The sequence below is a fragment of the Hyperolius riggenbachi genome, chromosome 6 (assembly GCF_040937935.1).
Source record: "Hyperolius riggenbachi isolate aHypRig1 chromosome 6, aHypRig1.pri, whole genome shotgun sequence".
Lineage (NCBI taxonomy): Eukaryota > Metazoa > Chordata > Amphibia > Anura > Hyperoliidae > Hyperolius > Hyperolius riggenbachi.
This window is the reverse complement of record NC_090651.1, coordinates 296974872-297001197: the sequence shown is the minus strand read 5'-3', so window position 1 is coordinate 297001197 and position 26326 is coordinate 296974872. Positions and strand designations below refer to the sequence as shown.

At 44.1% G+C, this 26326-nt stretch overlaps 1 protein-coding gene and 1 long non-coding RNA gene across 13 annotated transcripts in view; one reads left to right on the top strand and one right to left on the bottom strand.

Moving 5' to 3' along the window:
* LOC137521631 (uncharacterized) overlaps positions 1-8908 on the bottom strand; it is a 30940-nt gene extending 22032 nt beyond the window's left edge. Inside the window, exon 1 of the long non-coding RNA XR_011022170.1 lies at positions 8817-8908. This is a non-coding gene — a long non-coding RNA (uncharacterized lncRNA). The remainder of the gene's footprint in view (positions 1-8816) is intronic.
* Positions 1-26326, top strand: part of PPFIA3 (PTPRF interacting protein alpha 3) — a 214984-nt gene that overhangs the window by 69155 nt on the left and 119503 nt on the right. For all 12 annotated transcript variants that reach the window (XM_068241128.1, XM_068241130.1, XM_068241131.1 and 9 more), the window contains exons 2-3: positions 1589-2162; positions 21112-21213. In XM_068241128.1, coding sequence (XP_068097229.1) covers positions 1929-2162; positions 21112-21213 — 336 coding nt within the window. In that variant the 5' untranslated portion in view covers positions 1589-1928. The remainder of the gene's footprint in view (positions 1-1588; positions 2163-21111; positions 21214-26326) is intronic.

Genomic DNA, 26326 nt, shown 5'->3' with positions numbered 1-26326 from the left:
TAATCACAAGCAGCCCTGCACATTCCAGTCTGACTGCCTCAGCCTGACTGTGCCGACTATAGAGAGAAGATTAGATCATATAACAGAGATAACACAGCTACTGTGCAATTAGGAAAAGCTGCAGTAAGCCAGACCACATTAGAAAAGGCATAGGAACTTATAGCATAGAAGAAATAAAGATAAACAATTTGTTACAGAGTCTCTTTAAGGAACTTTATTTTTTCTTTTGCTGTGCCATAACCTGGTTGTCTGAGAACCTTCACAGATATAGTGACCCTGAGGCAATAAAGAGACCTTTTCCTGCAGTCTGCTTTAACTCCAAATAGTCAGTTGGATTCTAGAGAAATTAAAATAAGAGAACATTGCATTAATCTGACTGGTTATTATTTTCAGTGAAGATAAAGTAGGAGTGTCTTTATAGCTTCAGGCCATTTGTGTATAAATGGTCAGACCTAGTCCACACCTGCGCAGGGACACTGACGTTTGCTTGAAGGAGACTTTTTGTTCACTTACAAACTTGTCAGAGTGAAATGCTGCAAACCAAAAACACTTCTAGTCATGATTTTACAATAAATTATCATATATTTTGGATTATAGCTCTACTTGCTGAGTGGTCACATATACCCCGCAGTACTTGTGGCTCAGCATTGGGAAGGGAGGGGGCAGAGACCGAAAACCAAATCCTCATTCTGATTGGAGACGTGAGGGGGAGGGGGGTCTGTAGTTTACCAAAGTATTTCTCAACATTATTACAGCATGTACCCATTCTATTAATGGGGAAAGGAGTCTATCAATGCAGTAATTTTTTTTGTTTACTATAATATGTGTGTGTGTGGCTGTAGTTTGCTACAGTGTTTATCTACATCATTATAGCATGCACCCTGTTATTAATGAGTTTGCTTATGATTTATGATAAAATTTACTTTAATATGTTGTCTTTGACAAGTTAATGTGCCCCCTGGGCCCTACTGAAATACCCCCTGGGGTATGAGACCACACACTGAGAATCCAGGATTTACAAGACATGCGGTCTGGTCATGATGTGTTTATTCACAGATCTACACAGTAGACACAGGTTGCAGTAAATATCTGATAGAGGTGCTGAACCTTTCCCACCAAGCAAAAGAAAGTATTGTCCTTGCCAACTGTGTCTAATTTGGAGAAACTTCTCTGCACTTCAGTCCTGTGCCCATATGCATTAAAATACATTTTCTGCACTCTGCCATTGAAAATGTACCAAAACTTTAGTGAAAAGGTACCATCAAAATTCTTTTGAGTGTTTTCTTGCTTGCTGGTTGTTTAAAAGGCATCTTATTGTGTCTGTTGCATCTGTTGTGAAAATACCTCATAGGAGATCAAGTTAATTGCATATGGGCCCAGGTGTCCTAAAAGAAGGTGGAAATCCCCCCCTAAAGGAGATTTTCAAAAACTTTCTACATTGGAAAAAAGTTTTGGCAGTTTTTTACTGTTGAAAAATGCTAGAGAAATGTGGCTTGCGGCGTATAATTTTGTTTTATGTTGAGATTTTTTTTTTGTTTGTTTGTTTGTTTTTGATTGAACTGAACTTTGTCTCCTCTTGTTGCTTTAGGTGGATGTTGGCTGCTCTTTTCTGACTTTTAAATGATCATTGACTGTTACAAGCGGAGTCCTGACCTCTTGATCAGCCCCAGCTCTCTGCACAGTGTGACTTGCTTGGAAGGACCTTCCCGGCTGGGCTGTACGATGCCTGGAGCTGGGCAGTACTCTGAAGCCTTCATGTGAAACATGACTTCTGTTCCGATGTAAAGACGTGGCTCTCATCTTGTGCCGTGTCCTCTTCCCAGCCGCCTGCCTTGACTGGATCTGTGTGCTCCCCTGGCGTTTTGCCCTCCTTGGTGCCTTTTTTTACATTTTTCTGGTGTACGTTTTTGTGACGTTCAGCTGCCAAGATGATGTGCGAAGTGATGCCCACCATTAACGAGGACAACCGTCGGGGCTCCACCTACAGCTCTGACGATGCTAACTTTGAACAGCTTATGGTTAACATGTTGAATGAGAGGGAGAGATTGCTGGAGACTCTCCGGGAGACTCAGGAGAGCTTGGCCACGGCACAGCTGCGTTTACGGGAACTGGGTCACGAGAAGGAGTCTCTTCAAAGGCAGCTGAACATCGCTCTTCCACAGGTAGGGCAAACAAGACCATCCTTGCTCAAAGTTGTGGTGCACTTGTACTTAGAGTGAACTTTAAGTGACAATAAACTTATGAGATAAGGACTTGTATGTGTAGTCTGGATGATAAATTAAACATTAGTAGTATAGAAAAGAGACTCCTATTTGTATTTTCAGTTTCATAGCTTTTTTTTTTTTTTTTTTACAATTGCATCAGACTGTTACAACTACAGTTTAGAATCCACACTCTGCCTTTTAAGTCGATAAATAAGCAGAAGTAATGACTCCTTGAACCTTCCTGTACTAAAAGCTCATCACTCGTCTTCTCCCTGACAGATAACAGGGTTTTAACTTCTATTTACTTTTCAAGAAAGGGACTGCGTTTGACAAGCTGTTCAACAAGCTCTTTTGCATAGATAACTCTAGTATTTTTAAACTCTTCCTCTATTGGAAAATGGAAAGGGACTTTTAATGATTTCTTAGTAGGGCTAGTACTAACAAACAAACAAACACAGAACATTTATATCACGCTTTTCTCCTGGCGGACTCAAAGCGCCAGAGCTACAGCCACTAGGGCGCACTCTATTGGCAGTAGCAGTGTTAGGGAGTCTTGCCCAAGGTCTCCTACTGAATAGGTGCTGGCTTACTGAACAGGCAGAGCCGAGATTCGAACCCAGGTCTCCTGTGTCATAGGCAGAGCCCTTAACCATTACACTATCCAGCCACCACTAGTACTATATGTGTACATGTTTATCTCATCATGTCGCATGTCACTTCAAGTAAGCTTTGAAGGACCACTATGTCGGAAAATTGCAATGTTTAAAATACATGTAAGCATACACGTACAATTACATGTTCCCCAAAGTAAAATGGGCTATACATTACTTTTTTCCTGTGTTACTGCCACTTGCATTAGGTATTAAACTGGGTTTGGACTAGTCCATTTCCTCATGGGCATTCTCAGTGTTTTCTTTATTCTTTACTAAAACACTCCCTGGGGAGAGCCCATATTCATATGTCCGCTGGACTCTCTATTGCCTTCTACAGTATTTTGGCAGATGGACTGAGTACTTTTAGAAATAAAAAAAAAAATCTTGAATCCCTCATGCAGAGATAGACTATTACAAAACCAGATAGTTTTTAATATTTTTTACCTATTGTAAATGACAGTGACATAGGAAAAAAGTAATTTACTGTGCATTTTACTCTGGGCAAATATACTTTACATATGTATTTGCAATTTTTTTCAATAGGCGTGTCAATCTCAATATACACAGTATAGAAGATATTACTGTGATCTTATACACAAAAAAAGTGTTCTGATTATTATTTGTAAAATGTGCTTTTATAATGTCCTTGTTGACGCTTGTCAGGAGCCTCACGCAGGCGCAGTATCAGCTTCTGCTCTGGCTCCAATGGAAATAGCCGACCCAGATCAGGTCCGCTCTACCGTGCAGGACTTGGACTCCGCTATTTCTGCTGGAGCCCGAAAGGAAAGCCGCTACTGCGCCTGCTCCAGCAGGGAAAGGTAATGTCTGTGAGGGTTTTGGGCTGTCAGTACTGGATCGGGCTGGCAGAGGGAGACGGAGGAAGCCACATTAGGATTCAGAAGCTTCCCCCTCCTGAGGTAAGTATCTACAGTTTTCCTTTTTTACTTTCAAAAAGTTTTTATCGGCATTACCAAAAACATCAAGTCATGTTCCCCACGCAGGGGGCAAAAGGCACGTATACATTTTTCCTTTTTCAAAAGTTACTGGTGTCCCTTAACAAATAGCTCTGTAACCACCAGTGAGCACCAGCCCGACCTCTGAGAGGCCTGTGTCACACTGGTGAAACATAGCAGAGATCTGCAACCGTTACACATTGTAACAACTTTTGGACCATGATCTTCCTGTAGCTGGGTAAAATGCAACACTGTATACTTTCTATAGTTACAGATCTTTACAAGGTAGCAAATTGTAGATTACTAATAACAGGCAGAGTCACAGTGCTGAACCTCAATAACTAGTGATTAATGGACATGTTTGGTCCTTTCTTTTTTTTTTAGCATATTTATATAGTTACATAGTTAGTTTGGTTGAAAGTCCAACCAGAAAAAAAAAGTAAATAAATAAATAAATAAAACACCATCCTGAACCTGCACATATCCCAGTTGATCCAGGGAAAGGCAAAAAACCTTACAAGGCCTGGGCCAATTAGCCTTAAAAGGGATACACTCTTGAAAATTTCAGATGGCATTCAGATAAATCCCTGGATCAACTCTTCCGGGAATTACCTAAAAATGATAGCCATGGATGCCCTTCCATGCAAGGAAAGCATCCAAGCCCTCTTTAAATGCAGATATAGACTTTGCCCTAACTTTTTCCTCCACGTGCAAATCATGTCCCCTTTTCTGTTGTACAACCCTAGGGCACATCTGTCAAGCTTTTGTATTACCCTCTGATGTACAGTATTTATAAATGTTAATCAGGTCATGTCTCAGTCTCCTTTCTTCCAAGCTAAATAAGCCCAGTTTATCCAACCTTTCTTGGTAAGTGAGATCTTCCTTCCCTCTGATTAATTTAGTTGCCCATCTTTGTACCCGTTCCAGAAGGTCAGTGTCCTTTCTATAGTGTGCCCAAAACTGTATTTCATACTCCAGATGCGATTTATACAGGGAGAGTAGTATACTAGCATCTCGAGATATTCTTTCCCTTTTTATGCATCCAAGAATTTTATTTGCTTTAGCTACTGCTGCTTGGCATTATGTACGATTACCAGACTTGTTATCAGCCAGTATTCCTAAGTCCTTCTCCAAGTCTGTTCCCAGCTGTATGCCATTTATTTTATATTCTGATCTACCATTGGTACATCCAAGGTGCAGGACTTTACTTTTATCAACATTCATTTCATCTGCCACGTGTCTACCCATATGGCCATGTTGTCAAGGTCCTGTTGTAATATGTCACTATCAGTCTTAGCGTTGATAATTCTGCATAATTTTGTATCATCTGCAAAGATGGCTACATTACTCTGTATTCCGTCTACTAGATCATTAATAAATAAATTGAAAAGCATAGGACCAAGTCATGAACCTTGTGGTACCCCACTGCTAACCATTTCTCATTTTGAGTATGTTCCATTTACCACCACTCTTTGCATTCTATCCCTTAAAGTGTACCAGAGACCAAAAAAATTAAATAAAAGTTTTATACATACCTGGGGCTTCCCCCAGCCCCATGTGCACGGATCGCTCCCACGCCGCCGTCCTCAGCCTTCTCCAGCTTTGGTACCGAGTCCAGTAACTTTTGCCAGTCACGGTCAGTTCTCTATTCACATACACACATTTCCTCCTAGTCCCTGTATCCTCAGCTTTTGTACCAGGCTATTGTGGAGATCTGTGTCAAAAGCCTTTGCAAAGTCCAAGTACACTACATCTATAGCTTTCCCAAGATCTACATTTTCATTCATCACTTCATAAAAGCTGAGCATGCTGGTGAGACAGGACCTGCCTTTAGTAAAACCATGCTGTCGAACTGAAATAAGATTATTCTGTGCTACGTAATTTTGTACAGCATCCCGTAGGATACCTTCAAACAATTAACACACAACCAGTGTTAAGCTTACAGGTCTATAGTTTCCTGGCTTTGATTTTTTGAGTGGACATTCTAAATATTGTGCTTAGTGTAAAAAAAAAATATATATATATATATATATATATATATATATATATATATATATATATATATATAAATAATTTATATATATATATATATATATATATATATATATATATATATATATATATATATATATATATATATATATAAAAATTTTTAATTAGACATTTATGAAGCAATAAATACAAAAACCTTTGTATAGCCAATCTTTTACACTCCTTCTCCTCCTCCTCTTGTTCCTGTAGTTTCTCTGAGCTGAGTGGGAGGTGGTAAAGGGAGGTGTGGCCAAGCTGCTAAGGGCCCTTTTACACTTAAAGGGGCGCTATGGCAAAATACTGTTTAAATTAATGCAGCATAAAATTAAGCCAGCATCCAAAAGAAGCTGCAATAAAAAAGCTTTAGTTTAAAAAAAATAAACAGAGCTGCTTGCTCCGTCACTTTAGCTTTCAGTATCCCCTCATTTGCATCCTAAGCGTCGGACTAAACAGACCAGTACATTACTTATGGGGAACATCTGGTATGACTGTTTATTTTTTTCAGCTCTAACTTTCCTGTCATCTGGTTGTTTTGGTTTCTCCGCACTCACGAGCCTGGCCGCCTGCTACAAACAGTTGTAAAGCTGCGTTTCCTCACAGCGTAGACTGAAGCTATGAAGGACCCCTGCACTCTGACCGGCAATAAATCAGCCACCTTATCTCCGCTGTCTATCCGTTCCCCCCCCCCCCCTTTCCCCTCTGTCAGGTGGCTGATTTATTGCCGGTCAGAGTGCAGGGGTCCTTCATAGCTTCAGTCTACGCTGTGAGGAAACGCAGCTTTACAACTGTTTGTAACGGGCGGCCAGGCTCGTGAGTGCGGAGAAACCAAAACAATCAGATGAAAGAAAAGTTAGAGCTGAAAAAAATAAACAGTCATACCAGATGTTCCCCATAAGTAATGTACTGGTCTGTTTAGTCCGACGCTTAGGATGCAAATGAGGGGATACTGAAAGATAAAGTGACGGAGCAAGCAGCTCTGTTTATTTTTCTGAAACTAAAGCTTTTTTATTGCAGCTTCTTTTAGATGCTGGCTTAATTTCATGCTGCATTAATTTAAACGGTAATTCGCCATAGCGCCCCTTTGATCAGTTGCTCTCAGTTCTAACTAAAATAAAACTGATTTTCAAAGTAATGCCCATGTTTTCATATGGCTCAGTTCCCACTACACACGTTTTACCTGAATTTTTTTTCACAATGCACAGCTATGGAAAACGCATACAAACGCACACTAACACACACAATGCATACCAACGCATTAAGTGTAAAAGGGCCCTAGGTCTATCTCATAGGTATCAGTAGAGAGGTAGGCAGAGATTAATGGCTCGGCTGTACAGGCTCAGCAAAGGAGAGCAGCACCACCTTGCGCTGATAGGAAGTAGTAGCAGCAGTCATGGAGCTGCTACTTGTATCAACATTTTTAATTTTTCTTGGCTGCTGTATAACATTTTATTCACAGTTGATAACACTAGTAGGGTTGATCAGAACAGCCAAATTCTCATTTAATCGAAATTAGGTGTTCCGGAGGCAAATACCGAATTCCGTGTCTTGAAAGGCATTTTCTATTGAAATCAATGGTGCTGATTTCTACAGTTAATAGCAAATCCACTGTACATGGGTACCCATGGATCGGTACCCACGGATGCCACCATGGATTCCCCCAGGGCATTAAAGGCTTCCACCTCCATGGATTGGACAAGAATATTTGCACTACACCCCATTGCATGAAATGAATGGCAATGCATTCTGCTGACCAGTAGGCTATTACAGGTTGCCTTCTATGGCAGTGCACCGAACCACATCGGACATGCATGAAAAGGCCCCTGCAAAAACCCAGATCCTTCTCATCTGTCTTTTGCCTTTTGGTTCCTGCTGTGCCCATGTGAGTGAGGCCTGAAGCTATGCCCGCCCTTACAGTAATTGTCACCCAAAGTGATGGTTCTAGACATGGCTTCCAGTTGAGTCTTCTCTGTTGAGAGGGCCGGACACACAAGCAGCACCATGGTGCAGTCACTTGCTGTGATGAGAATGAAAGGCATAGTGCTAAGGAGATTTGTGCTGTTGGAGGGGAAGTCAGAAATGTCAGGGGCACCAGTACACACTTTAGGGCTTTTAGCAAAAATGGTCAGAAATGATTGTTGTGTCCAAGGAAAATCTAGCAATCTATGCAGGTGGGATCAGGAATGTTTCAGTCTTCCACCCAGCTAAGTCTCAGCAAGTCTCCGAGCTAGTGTGGTTGAGGTGAACCAGCAACAAAGTCTATATGGAACAGTTCTCCAATCACATCATCATCTACAACTTGAGGCATTCTAATTGGCCAAATAGTGTTGGTGTGTTACTACAGCGTCTCTGAAACCTAGAAGTTTGAGAGGGGGCTGTTCACCCAATCAGGTTAGCTGAATTTCCCTATAGACTGTCTATTTGGCTCATCTCAACCTTACTAGCGCTCAAATCTCTGTGCCACCGCAAAATGTTCTCACATGAAAGTTGCAGCCAGGTTAAAAAAATCTCTTGTTACACAAATCTAGTGGCAGATATACTTTATAGAGACACTAAAGTGAAAAAAAATTAAGATATAATGAATTGGTTGTGTAGTACGGATAATTACTAGAGAATTAGAAGCAAAGAAAATATTATCATAATTTTATTTTAAGCTATATAGTGTTTTTTTTTTATAACATTGCATCATTCTCTAATATTTGCAGTTTACACACTACTCGGCATTCTAAATGATTTTACAGAGGAGCCCAGCAAACTTTTGACCTGTCCTCTGGCAGAGAAAAAGAAAATAGAGTGACGGACAGTTAATTTAACAAGCTTCAGAAGAGGAGCTCTCTGCGTCTTTGAAAGTCGTGGAGCTCAATAGCTGTTTTGCAAAGATAACTGGAGTTTCTCTTAACTCTTTCTGTACTGGAAACATGTAGGTAGAAAAAAAATTATGTAGGTAGAAAAAAAACAAAGTCTTGTAAAAGTAATACCTTTTTAATGGCTAACTGATAAAGTTAAATGCAAGTTTTCTGGGATCTAGTCCCCTTCTTCAGGCATATTTCCAGATGTAAGCTGAAGTAAAACACTGATGCAAGTAAATAGTAAACACAAAGATGGCAGTTGTGCTGGTTACTGTTTAGCAGTTAGATGTCATGTGATCAGCAGGCTGGAACCAGTGAGCTCATGCAAGCAACCATGAAATCTAGCAGGTTTCTGAAGATCATGAAGCCAAGTAAATCATGTTGCATAAGGAGTCATGAATCCCATTCCACAATTTAAACCCTCTGATAATGTCTTAAAGAGAACCCGAGGCGGGATTCTGGGAATGAAATCCCCATACAGAGGCTGGGTCTGTCTATAGAGCCCAGCCTCTGTTGCTATATAGATCGCTCCTAAGCCCCCCCTGCGCTCTGTTATCCCCCCATAACTCACAGCCGCGCTATGCAGCTGTGTTTACTTCTCCTCTGTCAGTCTCGGCTGCTCCCCCGCCTCCTGCATCGCTCAGGTCCCGCCCGCGTCCCTTCCCTCCAATCAGCAGCGAGAGAAGGGACGTGGGCGGAGACTGACAGAGGAGAGGTAAACACATCGCGCTCTGACAAGCTGCTGTGTTTTATGGGGGGATTACAGAGTGCAGGGGGGGCTTAGGGGCGATCTATATAGCAACAGAGGCTGGGCTCTATAGACAGACCCAGCCTCTGTATGGGGATTTTATTCACAGAACCCCGCCTCGGGTTCTCTTTAAACATCTTCATAAATTTGTACTCAGAAATCTTTCTTGCTTGTTCATTTTTGAAGTTGCCCTTAAGAATAAGTACTTTGAGATCTTGCATGCTGTGTCCTGGTTCACAGAAGTGTTGGCCCACTGGTGTGTCCATTTTACCCTCATTAATTTTAAAGCGGTGATGGTTCATTCTTGTGCGCAGTTTTTGTCCTGTTTCTCCTATATAGATTCCTCTTGAGGGGCATTTAATGCAGCGTATCATGTATACAACATTGGATGACTCACAGGAAAATTGGTCTTGCATTTGATGATATTTCTGTGAGTTTGGTATTTGTATTTGGCTTGTGCCCAAAATATAAGGGCAGGTCTCACACCTTCTGTTATTGCAGGGTAATGTGCCTGGAGTATCTGGTGTAGATAATGCACTTCTGATAATCATTTGTCTCAAATTGGGAGGTTGTCTGAAAGCAAGCAGTGGTAAATCAGGAAAAACAATAACAGAAGGTGTGAGACCTGCCCTTATATTTTGGGCACAAGCCAAATACAAATACCAAACTCACAGAAATATCATCAAATACAAGACCAATTTTCCTGCGAGTCATCCAATGTTGTATACATGATATGCTGCATGAAATGCCCCTCAAAAGGAATCTCTATAGGAGAAACAGGACAAAAACTGCGCACAAGAAAGGACCATCACCGCTTTAAAATTAATGAGGGTAAAATGGACACACCGGTGGGCCAACACTTCTGTGAACCAGGACACAGCATGCAAGATCTCAAAGTACTTATTCTTAAGGGCAACTTCAAAAATGAACAAGCAAGAAAGATTTCTGAGTACAAATTTATGAAGATGTTTAAGACATTATCAGAGGGTTTAAATTGTGGAATGGGATTCATGACTCCTTATGCAACATGATTTACTTGGCTTCATGATCTTCATAAACCTGCTAGATTTCATGTTTGCTTGCATGAGCTCACTGGTTCCAGCCTGCTGATCACATGACAACGGATAAACAGTAACCAGCACAACTGCCATCTTTGTGTTTACTATTTACGTGCATCCGTGTTTTACTTCAGTTACATCTGGAAATATGCCTGAAGAAGGGGACTAGATCCCAGAAAGCTTGAATTATTTAACTTTATCAGTTAGCCATTAAAAGGTATTACTTTGACAAGACTTTGTTTTTTTTTTCTACCTACATAATTTGTTTGTCTAACACGGTACAGAAACCGTTTTACTACATGTACTGGAAACAATATTACACTTATGTCTCTGCTCCTAATGTTTTATTTCTTAGCTGTACTACACATACAAATCATTAGATCATATATTTTTTTCGCTTCAGTGTCTCTTTAAAGCCACATAGCCACCTTAGTTTTTCCTTGTCCAAACTGTAGGTTTCTGCCAGACTCCTAAAGTCCCCAGCTGTCCCTGGCCTCTCCTGTAGAGGTCCACCTAGTTGGATCATGCCCTGCCCCCCCCCCCCCCGCCCCATTATTTTTTGTTCATTTGGGTATTCCAGGGGAAGTTACCACAGTCTGGTGTTGCTCTTAAGTTTGCCCCTTACCTCTGCTTGGGAGAAAGCCAAACAGCCTGTCTGTACAGCTATTATTTCCTGAAGATCTTTTCGGGCAAGGTATATTAAAGGTGTGTGTAGCTTTGCTGTAGCTAGCTGGGATTTGCATTTTATGTTGCAGGACTGTAGATGCCGCCTATCCTCTTATCTCTCCTCCTCGGTGCTGCCTTCCACCCTCGCTGCCTTTCCTATTAAGCTGCAATATTAAGTATCAGCAGCCCAGCGAGGGAAAAGCGATTGTCACATTTGTACCATAATAGAGTTATATATAATCTATGAAGCGAAATGTATTTTCCTGAGCAGGTTCAGGCTGATAGTGTGAGTTGCAGAACTGCAGGCCAGGTACTCGGCAGACTATAAATAGTGCTGTAGCACAAGCTCCATTGTGTCCTCCCCAGACCTGATTCTCCAGTACGTGGGTAGATTAGGTTAGCGGTCTGTGTGCTCTGAATGGTAATGATGCCGCTCACAGTTTGCCATTCCATGCGGAGGAGCTGAACTTGCCTTATCCTGGCGCCCGCACTCTCATTCTCAATGAATGAACGCAGGATCTGGAGGAAGTTTTTCAGTCTCTTGCAGATTTTTCTAGCAGGTATGGAAATATCTTTCACAGTCTCATTCATGCGTCATTGGCGGAGTGTCAATGTAAGCAGGAGCGGCAGATAATCACTCGCAACTTTCCAGGGTTTGAAGTTTTTCTTCTAACTTTGTAAAGGGTGAGTTATAGGGGAGATATTAAGTTAAAGTGGACCTCTGGTGTAAAAATAAGACACACACAGACAGAACAGGCAGCAGAAGTTATAACAGAGTAGCAGAAAAAAAATGTCTAAAAACTGACCGCTTGTGACATAAAAGCCAGGCTTTGCTGGTTAGCCACAGGTAGGAACAGAGTACTTCTCTGAGATAGGCTGGCTCAGTGGCACAGGTAGAAGCAGAGTTCCTCTCTGAGATAGGCTGGCTCAGTGGCACAGGTAGAAGCAGAGTTCCCCCCTGAGATAGGCTGGCTCAGTGGCACAGGTAGAAGCAGAGTTCCTCTCTGAGATAGACTGGCTCAGTGGCACAGGTAGAAGCAGAGTTCCTCTCTTGGGATAGGCTTGCTCAGTGGCACAGGTAGAAGCAGAGTACTTCTCTGAGATAGGCTTGTTCAGTGGCACAGGTAGAAGCAGAGTTCCTCTCTGAGATAGGCTGGCTCAGTGGCACAGGTAGAAGCAGAGTTCCTCTCTGAGATAGGCTGGCTCAGTGGCACAGGTAGAAGCAGAGTTCCTCTCTGAGATAGGCTGGCTCAGTGGCACAGGTAGAAGCAGAGTTCCTCTCTGAGATAGACTGGCTCAGTGGCACAGGTAGAAGCAAAGTTCCTCTCTGAGATAGGCTGGCTCAGTGGTAAAGATAGAAGCAGAGTACCTCTCTGAGATAGGCTGGCTCAGTGGCACAGGTAGAAACAGAGTACTTCTCTGAGATAGGCTGGCTCAGTGGCACAGGTAGAAGCAGAGTTCCTCTCTGAGATAGACTGGCTCAGTGGCACAGGTAGAAGCAAAGTTCCTCTCTGAGATAGGCTGGCTCAGTGGTAAAGATAGAAGCAGAGTACCTCTCTGAGATAGGCTGGCTCAGTGGCACAGGTAGAAACAGAGTACTTCTCTGAGATAGGCTGGCTCAGTGGCACAGGTAGAAGCAGAGTTCCTCTCTGAGATAGGCTGGCTCAGTGGCACAGGTAGAAGCAGAGTTCCTCTCTTGGGATAGGCTTGCTCAGTGGCACAGGTAGAAGCAGAGTACTTCTCTGAGATAGGCTGGCTCAGTGTCACAGGTAGAAGCAAAGTACTTCTCAAGCCAAACTATGAGGCTCCTCCCATAGTGCGCCTGCCCCACCGTGCCCCCCGATGCCGTGAGCCTGCTGCGCAGCTGCAGAATGCTTCCAGCTACGGGAGCGCGTTTGGCTGCATTGCGCCTGCACCGACTGGCTGAAGATAATGAAACTGCTATCAGAGGATCCAGGAGGCTTTGGACGCCGGCGAGGGAGCAATCTACATGGAGGGGGCTGGAGGAAGCCCCAGGTATGTATAAAACTAAAAAATTAGGTGAATCACAGGCAATTTCGCACAATGCAAAATCACACTGAAAAATTAAAATGATGTATTCCTATTGGTCTACTGCAATTTTGGGAAGCATCTGGGATTCAGCAATGCAATTCTCCTGCAGTTTAATAACTGACAGCATTCACTACTTGCATACCGCATGCATTTCCTCGTTGACAATCACTGGCTACTGTGAACAACCACCCAGACAAACACACATATTGTGCGGAAAATCACATGCGAGTTTCCTGCGAACCCAAGTGTGATCCCTCTCTAAAGATTAAAGATGGTCAATAAGATACTGATCATTCCAGCTTGGAATTGGGCCAATCAAATGCACTTCCTGTCGAATTTGATTGGCTCCAAGTTGCATACAAGCTGTAATTAATAGCTACTCACCAACTAAATCTAGTAAAGATAAACTGGTTTATGTTTTGAAATGACACAGTTCAAAGCTACAGTTCATAGAAGGCATTGGAAACATGTTTATGGCAGTAACAGTCCAGCCCAGAATGACCTCTGTATGACGTTATGTGTAAATGTCATTGGCATGCACTGTGTTGAATAATAGTTTTGTGGTAGACTGAGGAGGAGTTTGGTTCCAATTTATTTGGTTTTGTACTTTTTTAAAGCACTGACTGTACTTTTCAGATTATATAGTCTCCTAACTAGCGGTCCCTCAAAGCGTCTCACAATCTAATCCCTACCATAGTCCTGTGTGTCCCTATCATGGTCTAAAGCCAGTTTAGAGCAACCAATTAACTTCTCTGTATAACCCACGCAAACATGGGAAAACATACAAACTCAATGCAGATAGCATCCTTGCCCAGTTTTGAACCAGAAACCCGAAGCTGGAGTGTCATTCACTATACCACCGTGCTCTCCTGTTGCTGTTCTTCAGTTTATTCACTGCTACTCTGTGGGAACAAGTACAAGCCCTCTGTGTCACGGACAGGAAGTGAGACGATTTCTCCTCATTGGAGACATGGGCACTTGTAACAAACTGGAATATTGCAGCGGATACTAATGGCTCATTCACACGGAGTACAACTGTCGCCGCAACCACGTGGCCCGCGCATGTTGCGGCGACAGGTCGCTCGTGTGTATGATGCGCGCGCCCCGAACCGTCGCTACTTCGAGCTGTCGCCAGGCGATTGACTTGTTCAATCGCCGGCAACAGCTATTGCCGCAACTTCGACGCAACTGTCGCTGGTCCACCGTGTGTATGCGGACTAGCGACAGCAACTCCATACACAATGTATGGAGCTTCCGGCGGGGGGGAGGAACCGTTGGCAACAGCTTCCGCCGAATCTGTGCCCCTCTGTGCGCCGTGTGTACGGCTGTTGCACAGAGGGACCTGGCGATGAGCTGTCGCTGCTTTTTTTTTTTTCCCCTGGCTACATTTGTGCCTCGTGTGGATTTATTACTACAGGATCCTGCTACACAAGCTGACTTAGGATTCGTTCATACGCTAGATGAACCTCAGTGGAGGAGGCCAATAACGACCTCCTCTGCTAAGAATCCAGCATGTGTACGGCAGCTGTCGACCCCTTTCGACCACTCAGCCAGCGATCTGACCTGGCGTTCTCCCCACTTACCCTGCCCCATTGTATTCTTTTGTTGTCCCTGCAGTGGGGAGCTTGAAGCTAAAGTAGAGCAGTTGTCCAGGGCAGCCAAGAAGTTTTTGTTTGGTAAATGTGGGGCTGATTTATCCTAAATTATGCAAAGATCACTGAGGGAAGAGTTGCCCAGCATAGCCAGTCAGAATCTTTGTCTCATTTACTAGTCTAACTTTGGTTGGTTTAGGGAGTTGCTTGACTATTGTTATAATTAGGCTTTGCTGGTAAATTAGGTTGATTTTGATTGGCTACTTTAAGCACCGGATTGTTCATCCTCACCTGGAGTAGCTTTCAGGATGTATTTTGCATCTACATAACTGAAGAGGTGATGTGCCCCCTCCCCCACATCCCCCACAACACAACCCCAGCAAGCTGGAATATTAGCACAGGCGTCACTTGCCGACGGAGGGGATGCTGAGCACTAATTTAAAGGCAGAGATCAATAATGGTAAAAGAGATGATTCAGCAGACTTTCCTGATCCAGGGCCGCCTTAAATAGGTACAATAACTCATTAAAAGATAATGGTCCCCCTGAGACAAATGAAGAAGGGCCAATCAGAAAACCCCTTTTAGGGACAACTGTTTGGAAAAACTAGAGCATTAGGCCACCACTCATTGTGTTCTTCAGCTGTATAACTGGTCTTAAAGTACACCTGAACTGAGAGGTGTATGGAGGCTGCCATATTTATTTCCTTTCAAACAATACTAGTTGCTTGGCAGTCCTCCTGGCCTTTTTGGCTGCAGTAGGGTTTAAATAACATCTAAGCTGCATGCTTTGTCTATATCTTTCTAAGTACAGGTGTGCTTTAAGCTATGTTATCTCCTTCTTCCCATTCATTTACTCAACTCTTATTTGTGATCTTATGTACTTTTGCATGCCAGATGTGTCTGTGTGTCTGTCATGGCTTCTTTCAGTTGTTGTATAGGCATGTTCATAGCTTCACATATTGGGGTTAATTCATTACGCTGTGCTGCTAAAGCGAGCAAAATAAGCACTTCTTACCTGGGGCTTCCTCCAGCCCTAAGCTCCCAGCATGTCCCTCGCCGCAGCTCTGCCAGCCGTTTGCCGCAGCTCCGTCCTGGTCCCCGGTGATGACGTCAGGCCGACCGCCGTTGGCCTGTACTGCGCCTGCACAAGCGGCGCTGTCAATCACCGCCACGTGGACTGGAGTAGTTCTGCGCCGGCGCAGGCTGCTCCGGTCCACGTGTCGGTGATTCAGGCCAACCTGGAGGTCGGCCTGGCGTCATCGCCGGGGACCAGGACGGAGCTGTGGCAAACGGCTGCGTGCAGAGCTGCGGCGAGGGACATGCTGGGAGCTTAGGGCTGGAGGAAGCCCCAGGTAAGAAGTGCTTCTTTTCTTAATTTAGCCTGATAACTCCTTTAAGTATCTCTTTAGGCTTGTGCTGCTTTAGCAGCTTAATGAATCACCCCCATGGTGTCCATCCATCTTAGTCTCTGTCTACCTCTATTTCTTTTTCCAAGCTTCAAAGATTTCTACAAAGAATCCTGTCTTCTCATTTTGTGACCCAAGTACAGTAAAATCTTGGCTTGAGAGTAACTTGGTTTACTCCCTGCACACTGCAAATCCGTTTTCCGATTCCGTTTCCGATTCCGTTTCCGATTTTCAATTCCGATTTTCCCTGAATACATTCAACAGAAAAACGGATCAAAAAACGCAGCATGCAGTAAAGATTAAAAATCTGAATCGGAATCGGATGTAAAAACATATTAAAAAGCGGAATCGGAAATGTATGCAGTGTGCAAGAGAGCGCTTTGCAATACAAGCAAACATTTTTGTGAAATTGTGACTTGATAATACAAGCAACGTCTTGATATACAAGCAAAAAAAAAAAAATAGTATACATGTGTCACGTTATCACAACTGAACCGATAGTTCTTCTCCCTTTGGGACTTCAGGATTGTACTTAATTGTACTTAATCTGAGTGAAAGAAGAGTTTATTATTGTTGTTTTCAGTTATATAGCTTTTGTTTTAAATATTGCATTGTTCTGGCACAGTTGCATTTTTGAAACCACGCTCTTTTGAAGCTATAAGGCTGGTTTCACAGTGGGACGTTAAAGTCCCACGTTACAGCAACCAGTAACGCAGCCTAACTCACAGCACTGTAAAATCAATGTGCTGTTCACAGTGCACACATTGCGTTGGGGTATAACGCTGCACGTTAAATGAAAGTGCAGCATGCTGTACATTATACCCCTATAGAGCTGCGTTAGATTGTTTGCACATGCTCAGTGGCTAGCCACATGGCTAATTAATATTCACTGCACTGTGGTGACTCATGGTGGGACTGTAGTGTTGTCCGGATCATGAACGAATCGTTCATTTGATCCGGATCTTTTTTGTGAGTCGAATCATCCGGATCATCACAATGAAAGATTCGGTTCACAGTGGATGTCTGTCTGGAAGAAACAGGAACATACAGAATGTACAGTGCAGGGAAAGTCTTGTCCTGCTAGTCATTTCACCCAGTCTACTTCCCTAGTAAAATGATTCAAATGATTCGGTTCAAAGATCCGGCTCTTTTCAATGATCCGATTCGAATGATCCGAATCCTTAAAAAGATCTGGACTTCCCATCACTATCCTGGAGCAGCTGCTTTGAGAGCCACATAACACGGCTCAATCTGACGTCCAACTTCAACACCACCAGGCGTTGCGTTAGGGGCACGTTATGCGACCTTAACGCCCCCTAAAACGCAACGTCTTGGTGTGAAAGTAGCCTAAAACAAAGCAGAAATGATGACCCTTTGAACTTTCCTGCAGTAAAACCTTATCTCAAGCTGTCTCTCACTGTTTCTTAGCTGTTTAAAGGGACACTTAAGTCAAACAAAAAAAATGAGTTTTACTCACCTAGGACTTCCAATAGCCCCCTGCAGCTTTCCCGTGCCCTCGCCGTCTCCCTCCGATCCTCCTGGCCCCGCTGGCAGCCACTTCCTGTTTCGGTGACAGGAGCTGACAGGCTGGGGACGCAAGTGATTCTTCGCGTTCCCAAACACATTAGCACCCTCTATGCTGCTATATGGTATAGGATATATGCTATAGCAGCATAGATGGCGCTATTGTGGCCAGGAACGCGAAAAATCACTCGCGTCCCCAGCCTGTCAGCTCCTGTCACCGAAACAGGAAGTGGCTGCCAGCGGGGCCAGGAGGATCGGAGGGAGACGGCGAGGGCACCAGACAGCTGCAGGGGGCTATTGGAAGTCCCAGGTGAGTAAAACTTTTTTTTTTTTTTTTTACTTAAGTATCCCTTTAAAGGACAAAACTGGAGTGAGATGAAAGTGGTGGCTGCCATATTTATTTCCTTTTAAACAATACCAGTTGCCTGACTGATCTATTTGGCTGCGGTAGTAACACCAGAAACAAGCATGCAGCTAATCTTGTCAGATCTGATAATAATGTCAGAAACACCTGATCTGCATATGCTTATTCAATATTCAGGGTCTATATCTAAAGTAATAGAGGCAGGGCTGCCAGGAAACTGGTATTGTTTAAAGGGAAATAACTACAGCAGCCTCCATATACTTCTCACTTCAGATATCCTTTAAGGCCTAGTGCGCACCAGAGCGGTTCGGCTGCAGTTTGCGATCCGCTTGCGGGTGCGGATCTGCTAGGGTAATGTATTTCAATGGGCTGGTGCACACCAGAGCGGGAGGCGTTTTGCTGAAACGCATACTCCCGGGCTGCTGCAGATTTTGGATTGCGGATGCGTTTCGGCCTCAATGTTAAGTATAGGAAAAACGCAAACAGCTCTGAAAAACGGCACTTCAGAGCGGTTTGCGAGGCGTTTTTTGTTACAGTAGCTGTTCAGTAATAGCTTACTGTAACAATACATGAAATCTACTACACCAAAAACGCTTCACAAAACCGCAAAACGCTAGCTGAAACGCTGCAGAAAAATAAGAAAAAGCGTTTCAAAATCTGCTAGCATTTTGCGGATCTGCTAGCGGTTTTTGGTGTGCACCAGGCCTAAGACCTGTTTCACACAGTAGGCTGAAGGTGGTGAATGGACTGCCCTTCAGCATCTCCTGTGCACTAGGCACTATCTAGCACTGGAACAGTAGAGAGGGGTCTGTTGCATGGAGACACATGTGAGCACCACATTACATGATGCAGTTTTTTGCTGATGGGTATGGGCTGGTTTACACTTGTTTTAAAAACGTATCCGTGGGATACATTTTTAAATCTCTGTAAAAACGCAGGAAGCGGATCCTATGTTAAAAACAGAACCCGCTTTCATTCGTGCAGAAACCCGAATCGCACACGGATCCGTGTTGCACAAAAAAAAAAAAATATAACGGAGAGTCCGGATTTTACACTTTTTCCCAGACTGGACGGGAAACGTGTCCAATGCAAGCCTATGAGGATGGACGCGGTCCGCTCTCACTAAGCTAGTCACCGCATCCGCGTTGCCTGTTTCAGCTGCATCCTGTCGCCGTCGTGATGTCATACTCGAGCGTCCCGCTGTCCATAACCGCCGCTCGGTCTATTCTGCAGAGGCCAACAGAAGCATGGGGATTCTCCATGGAGCTGCAACAGACCAATGGGAATCCTCAGCAACAGAGAGAATTTTAATTGGTTCATGTTGAACCAATGAAAATTAACCCTGTTGCTAGGCAGAATTGGCCTTTTGCAGCCTATGGAGAGCCGTGCTTCTGCTGACCTCCAGGCTGTGGAAGGGACTGAGCAGAAGGACAAGCAGTGGGACGAGCGTTTGCGGCAAGACAGATGAGCTGCCTGGGCGTACAAACTGACGCGATCAACGCGGATTGTGTCCTACATCCAGATCAGATCCGTGTCAAGCACATCAGTTTTTCAGAAAACTGGATCCATTTGACACGGATCCGCTCTGGGAACCTGAGAAGTGTGGACCGAGCCCAACCGCACTGCTTGCCAAGCAGTAACAGCCGTGGGGTTACAGCTTCTGCCATTCGCTTGCATACAGCCAGAAGGCGCTCCTTGGCCGGCAGATGGGAAGCTGAACTGCCTGATAAGCGCACAGTTCAGTTCCATATCCCTCTTGCTTCAGTTGTCCTTTAAAGGGAACCTAAGATGGGGCCACAGCATAAAAACATACATACCTGGGGCTTCCTCCAGCCCCCTCCGGCCAGATCGCTACCATGTCGTCCTCTTCTGGCTCCCCGCTCGCCCGTAATTGGCCCCGGAAAGCCCTCCAGTCCAGGGTCAACTGCGCATGCATGGCCAGGCCACGAGTGTGCTCCCGCTGCCGGTGGCACCCTGCGCGCCTGCACAGTACTAGTGCACAGGCCCAGAATACTCCCAGCGACGGGAGCGAGATGGGGAAGCGTGGCTGCACGGATTTGTACGGGGCCAGTTGCAGGTGAACGGGGAGCCAGAAGAGGACGTCCGGGGGGCTGGAGGATGCCCCAGATATGTATGTTTTTATGATGTGGATCTCAGGTTCCCTTAAAAGCAATCCACAGGGTATCAGCCGGACCACCTAGATACACCATAGGTGTAATCCATACTAGACTGGGCCTGGATCCTGGAAATTCCTCTATTATATTGGTGTCATAGCAACACCACACAATATGTATGAAGAGACACTGATGTTGTATATGACACCCCCCTCCCCAGCACACACAACTCATACCATCCGCAAGTGACTATCAAAAGCCATATTTCTGCTTGAATGATGGACGCAGTACTTATAAATAGCTTGTATTAGGAGCTAGGCTGTGTGTGTGTGTATATATATATGTATATGTATACTAAAAAAGCTTTTTTTTATTCTTGCACACAACAAATGTAAGTGTAATTAATAAGCAGAGGAAAGCATAGAGTGTATTACGAGGTCCCTGGGCAGACAAAGCCGGCAGTGTATACTCGGGGGGTCTGTGCAGAACTGAAACTCTCTCCCCTGGGAGCCTGCAGAGACCCAGGTTACACAAAGCCGTCTGTGTGCTCTCCCCGCCGATCTCACATCCCTTCCTCACCTTCCTGCAGTTGGCTGAAAAGTCACTTTTTTTCCCCCATCACCATTTTCTCCTTATGCCATTTCAAGCTCCGTCCGCTTCACGTGGGGACTTTACGCTTTACCTTTCAGCTAAAAAACACACAGCACAGTAAACATTATCTGCAAAAGTGGCCAGATCAGGAGAAGTATCGCCTTACGCAGGTCTCATTGTGTTGGGAATGAGATGGGAGTCCCTGAGATCTACACCTATGTGAGCGTTTTTGCCCAGGAATCGATCTTGTTTTTATTGTGTTTCTGTCTTGTGCTTTGTCGTGACGTAGAGGTGTTTTTTGTCTTGCAGGAGTTTGCCGCTCTCACCAAGGAGCTGAACCTGTGTCGTGAGCAGCTTCTGGAGAGGGAAGAAGAGATTGCCGAGCTGAAGGCGGAGAGGAACAACACTCGGGTAAGTAAGCAGCAGATGGAGGGATGTTCAGGATAGGAGGAGAAGGGGGGGGGGGGGGGAGGAAGGTAGGACCAGAGCTGGAAGGTGTTGGGTTATACAGTCTGGGCTGTCCATCTGAAGGAGGAGAATGCTTTGTAGAACCTTTCAGTAGGCAACCAAACTCCATCATCCGCATGTAAAGCAAAGCTCTGGGGAAAGAAAAGACTCATCCGTGTAAAAGACAAAACCGTGTTTAGTTAAAAGGTCAAATCAAATAAAAAAAAATCCTCCAGCGCTTTTAGGCTTAATAAGCGCAGAAGAACAGCAGACTGTTACAGGACTACTACAGTGACAAAAGCAGTTAAAATCTCTCAGAACCGACAGGTTTTGGACTAGTCCATCTGCTCGTGGGGGATTCTCAGGATTTTCTTTGTTTTCAAAAGCATTACCAACGGCAGTTGGTAAGTCTAACTTACAAAATAGTGTGCAAATGAGTAGGGAGGCTGGCTGGTATCTTACTGTGTTGGCAGTTAAAATGCCATTTAGAAAATGCTTTTGGAAACAAAGAAAACCCTTGAGAATCCCCCATGAGGAGATGGGCTCGTTCAAAACCCGTCGGTTCTGTCAGATTTTAAAGAGGAACTCCAGTGAAAATAATGTAATAAACAAAGTGCTTCATTTTTACAATAATTATGTATAAATGATTTAGTCAGTGTTTACTGCTGGCAGGTGATGTCAGTGGAAGGAGATGCTGCTTGCTTTTTTGGCAGTTGTAAACAGCTGTTTCCCACAATGCAATGAAGTTCACAGACAGGAAACTGTCAGGACCATGTGGGAGGGGTCTCACCACAATATTACCCATACAAACCCCACTGATGATCCGTTTCAGAAAAGGTAAAGATTTCTCATGGGAAAGGGGTATCAGCTACTGAATGGAATGAAGTTCAATCCTTGGTTACGGTTTCACCACTGGGGTGGTCCTTTAAAAGTGTAATGTAAGCTGCATACTTTTCAGTTGGAATTGTTTGATGGTACTTTCAGTTGAATAAAACAATCACTTCTATGCAGATCCGAACTGAGTAGTTAAAGTGAACCCAAGGACCATTTTTAGCATCTCAATAGCACATTTAATGTGCATGCCAAAAATGTGGCTCATTCATTAAAAAAAACTTCAATTTTACCTCTTCATTTTACATTTAAAAGTTTTTAGCAGAGAGTTTTATTTTTACTTCCGAGGCCTGCCCGACCATAGAAGTTTCAAGCAGATAAGGACTGATGTAATTATTTTATTGTACGCATTACTAAAGAGCTAACAAAAGCTTTCATCTGCGGGGGAAGGGAGGTAGATTGTACACCGTCCCTCAAGGAGTTTAGAGAAGTCGCAAATGCTATCCTCACACCTTCCCCTGAATAAATAATGGGAAGCTAGAATGGGAGGGGGGACATGGCTGCTCGTATAGCTATTAGAAACCAGGAAAAAAAAGTGGTGCTTGGATCCCTTTAAAGATTTAGGGTACAGGGTTTTTTCTTGATATTTGCAGTCTTTTTAATAAAATGTCATTATACATAAACTGCACATTAAAAATTACATTGCAAAAGTTTCGTTTTTTTAGTACTACTAGTTTAGTAGTTTAATACAAAATGTTGGATGTCAGCAAGAAGGGATGAATAAAATTGAGTTTAAAGAGGAACACCAGTGAAAAGAATTTAAAAAAGTGCTTCATTTTTACGATTATGTAAATGATTTAGTCAATGTTTTCCCATTGTAAAATCTTTCCTCTCCCTGATTTACATTCTGACATTTATCACATGGTGACATTTTTACTGCTGGCAGGTGATGTCAGTAGAAGGAGATGCTGCTTGCTTTTTTGACAGTTGGACCCAACTGTGAACAGCTGTTATTTCCCACAATACACTAAGGTTCACAGGCAGGAAACTGTCAGGCACATCCCACTGTGGGAGGGGTTTCGGTTTCACCACAATATCAGCCATACAGAGCCCCCTGATGATCCGTTTGTGAAAAGGTAAAGATTTCTTGTGGGAAAGTGAGTATCAGCTACCGATTGGGATGAAGTTCAGTTCTTGGTCACGGTTTCTCTTTAAAGAGATACTGAAGCGAAAAAAAAAATATGATATTATGATTTATATGTGTAGTACAGCTAAGAAATAAAACATTAAGATTAGATATATCAGTCTAATTGTTTCCAGTACAGGAAGAGTTAAAGGGACTCCGAGCTCTGAAAAAAAAGGAAAGTTGTACTCACCAGGGGCTTTTTCCAGCCCAGTGCTGGTCGGGAGGTCCCACGCCGGCGTCCTGGCTCCTCTCCTTCTCCCCGCTCCGGAATGGCTGGCAGGCCGCAGCCCGGGCGACACTCTCCCGAGTGTCGGGCTGCTTCTTCCGCATATGACGCGGATTACGTCACACGCCGGCCGCCTCGCGTCATCACGGCGGCCGGCGTGAAAGTACTGCGCATGCGCGCTTTGGTGAGTACAACTTTCCTTTTTTTTTTCAGAGCTCGGAGTCCCTTTAAGAAACTCCAGTTGTTATCTCTATACAAAAAAGCCATTATCTCTACGACTTTCAAAAAGTCGTGGAGAGGGCTGTTTTCTGACTTTTATTATCTCAACTGTTAGTTAACTATTTACTTTTCCTCTGGCAGAGGAGAGTTCATTAGTTCACAGACTGCTCTGAAAGAATCATTTTGAATGCTGAGTGTTGTGTAATCTGCACATATTAGAGAATGATGCAATGTTAGAAAAACCACTATATACTTGAAAATAAAAATATGAGAATATTTTCTTTGCTGCTAATCTTCTAGTAATTATTCATAGTACACAACCAATTCATTATATCATATATTTTTTTTCGCTTCAGTGTCTCTTTAACGAAACTAAACCGTTGTGTTAGGGTGCACAGGCGCAAAAGAGAGTAACCCTCTGCTTTCCATCTTCCTGACACTTCTGCCTTCACAGACTGAAGTCAGAAGGCAGGAGAGATGTGTGTAGGGCAGGGGAGAGATGCAGCAACACAGGTAAGTGAACCCTCACTGCCCGTGCCCACTAACATAAGGGTTCAGTTTAATGAAAATCAATCCTGCTCATTCCTAGCGGGCAGATGCCAGGACTGCCACGTAAACAGTTATTACCTCACATGCTGCTCCAGTTAAAATTGAGTAGGAGCCCTAAGGGCCAGAGCCCACTGATGCAGTTGTGTCCGCTTTTCAGTTACACATCAATGTTAAGTTGCATACACACGGGTTACAACTGTCGCCGCAACCATGTGGCACGCGTGTGTTGCGGCGACAGGTCGCCCGTGTGTATGACGTGCGCGCCCCGAACCGTCGCCCGTCGGAGCTGTCGCCCGGCGATTGACTTGGTCAATCGCCAGCGACAGCAGTCGCCGCAGCCCCGATGCAACTGTCGCTAGTCCGCCGTGTGTATGCGGACTAGCGACAGCAACCCCATACACAATGTATGGAGCTTCCGGCGGGGGGGAGGAACCTTCGGCGACAGCTTCCGCTGCGTCTCTAAGACGTGTAGACGGCTGTCGCACGGTCGGAACTGTCGCCGAGCTGTCGCGTGCGCTGGCGACCAGCCACAAAAGTCCCCCTTGTCCCCCTACCATTACAGATGCATAAAAGCGGACAGAAGCAGATACAACTGCGTTAGTGGGCTCAGGCCCTTAGTATAATTTGTGACTATTTTGCAAGCTGTATAGGAAGCAGAGCCTTACATGGTGATGGGAGTTATTGAGCCTCTTGAATCCAGCGTTGTTTTGTCCACCCAGCCCATAAAACTCCAGCAGACGCATGGAACTCGCCTAATTGTATGTGTTGAGAAACTGGTATTTCACTGAAGTGGTAACACCCTTATTTGAAGACGCTCGAGTGGGTGTCTGGGAATATAAATGATTCTACAATACTATGGGTCTATGTTTTTTGTTTTAGAAGAGCCCGCATGCTGAAAGTGCGCTCTTTACTTTACCCCGCCGCCTCGGGCGCATTCCTGCCCTTCAGGCTGATGTTTAAAAGCACTGAAGATGATATGATCACTTATTGTGTCTAAGTAGGCAGATCCCAGGGAGATAATTCTGGAATGTTATGAATGGCGGCACCTTTCGCACTCCATCTCTTTAGTACCGCAGTCACTCTCGGCAAGCCATGCCAGGAATCTCATTTTCTTCTAGTTGAACAGCTAGAGCACACATGCGTTCTGGATGAGGCAATCTGGGAATTGCGAGGCTTGGGGTGGTTTTTTTTTCAGACTACATTTCCTCATCTGCTGCAATCCTCACAGCTACCCTCATCTTCACACCTTTTTATAAGGTGCCTCTTTAAGGTTGGTTCACTTGGGCATTAACCACTTGAGGACCATGGGCTTAAACCCCCCTAAAGACCAGGCCATTATTCACAAATTGGGCCACTGCAGCTTAGTTATTTCCCCCCTGCCCCCCCCCCCCCTTTTCTCCCCACCAACAGAGTTTTCTGTTGGTGGGGTCTGATCACTCCCCCAATGTTTATTTATGCTTTGCAAATATTTTTCTCTTTTATTTTTAAATACATTTTTTTCTTTTTTTTAACCCCCTACCTCCTCCCGTCAGCCAATTACAGCGATCCTGTCAACGAAGTGGAGATGCGCGCACGATCTCCTGCAAACCACTGCTCCAGGACCTTACGTCAATCGGCGTTAGGCGGTCCTGGGGCTGGCGCCGTGTGAGGCGGTCGTCTAGTGGTTAACCACTAGACGACTGTGTCATGCCGATGGATACACATGGTGACATGTGATGTGACGTGATGAGATAGACAAGTGTATGTACAGTGCCAAGCACACAAATAACTATGCTGTGTTCCTTTTTTTTTCTCTGCTTGAAAGAGTTAAACATCAGGTATGCGAGTGACAGTTTAAACCACACCCATAATCACGTCCCCCAGCACACCTCTAGTCAGACCGTAAATATTTCATAAGGAAAATGTTGTTTTTCAAACCACACTGGTCCTTTCTATCCTTGCACATTGTCCTTCATATTAACTTTTGAAAAGAAGAAATATGTCAATTTAAAGGACAGGAATAAAGTTTAGAGCCAATTAAAAAACCTTTTTCTGTAGAAAAATACATATATTTACATAAATCTGAG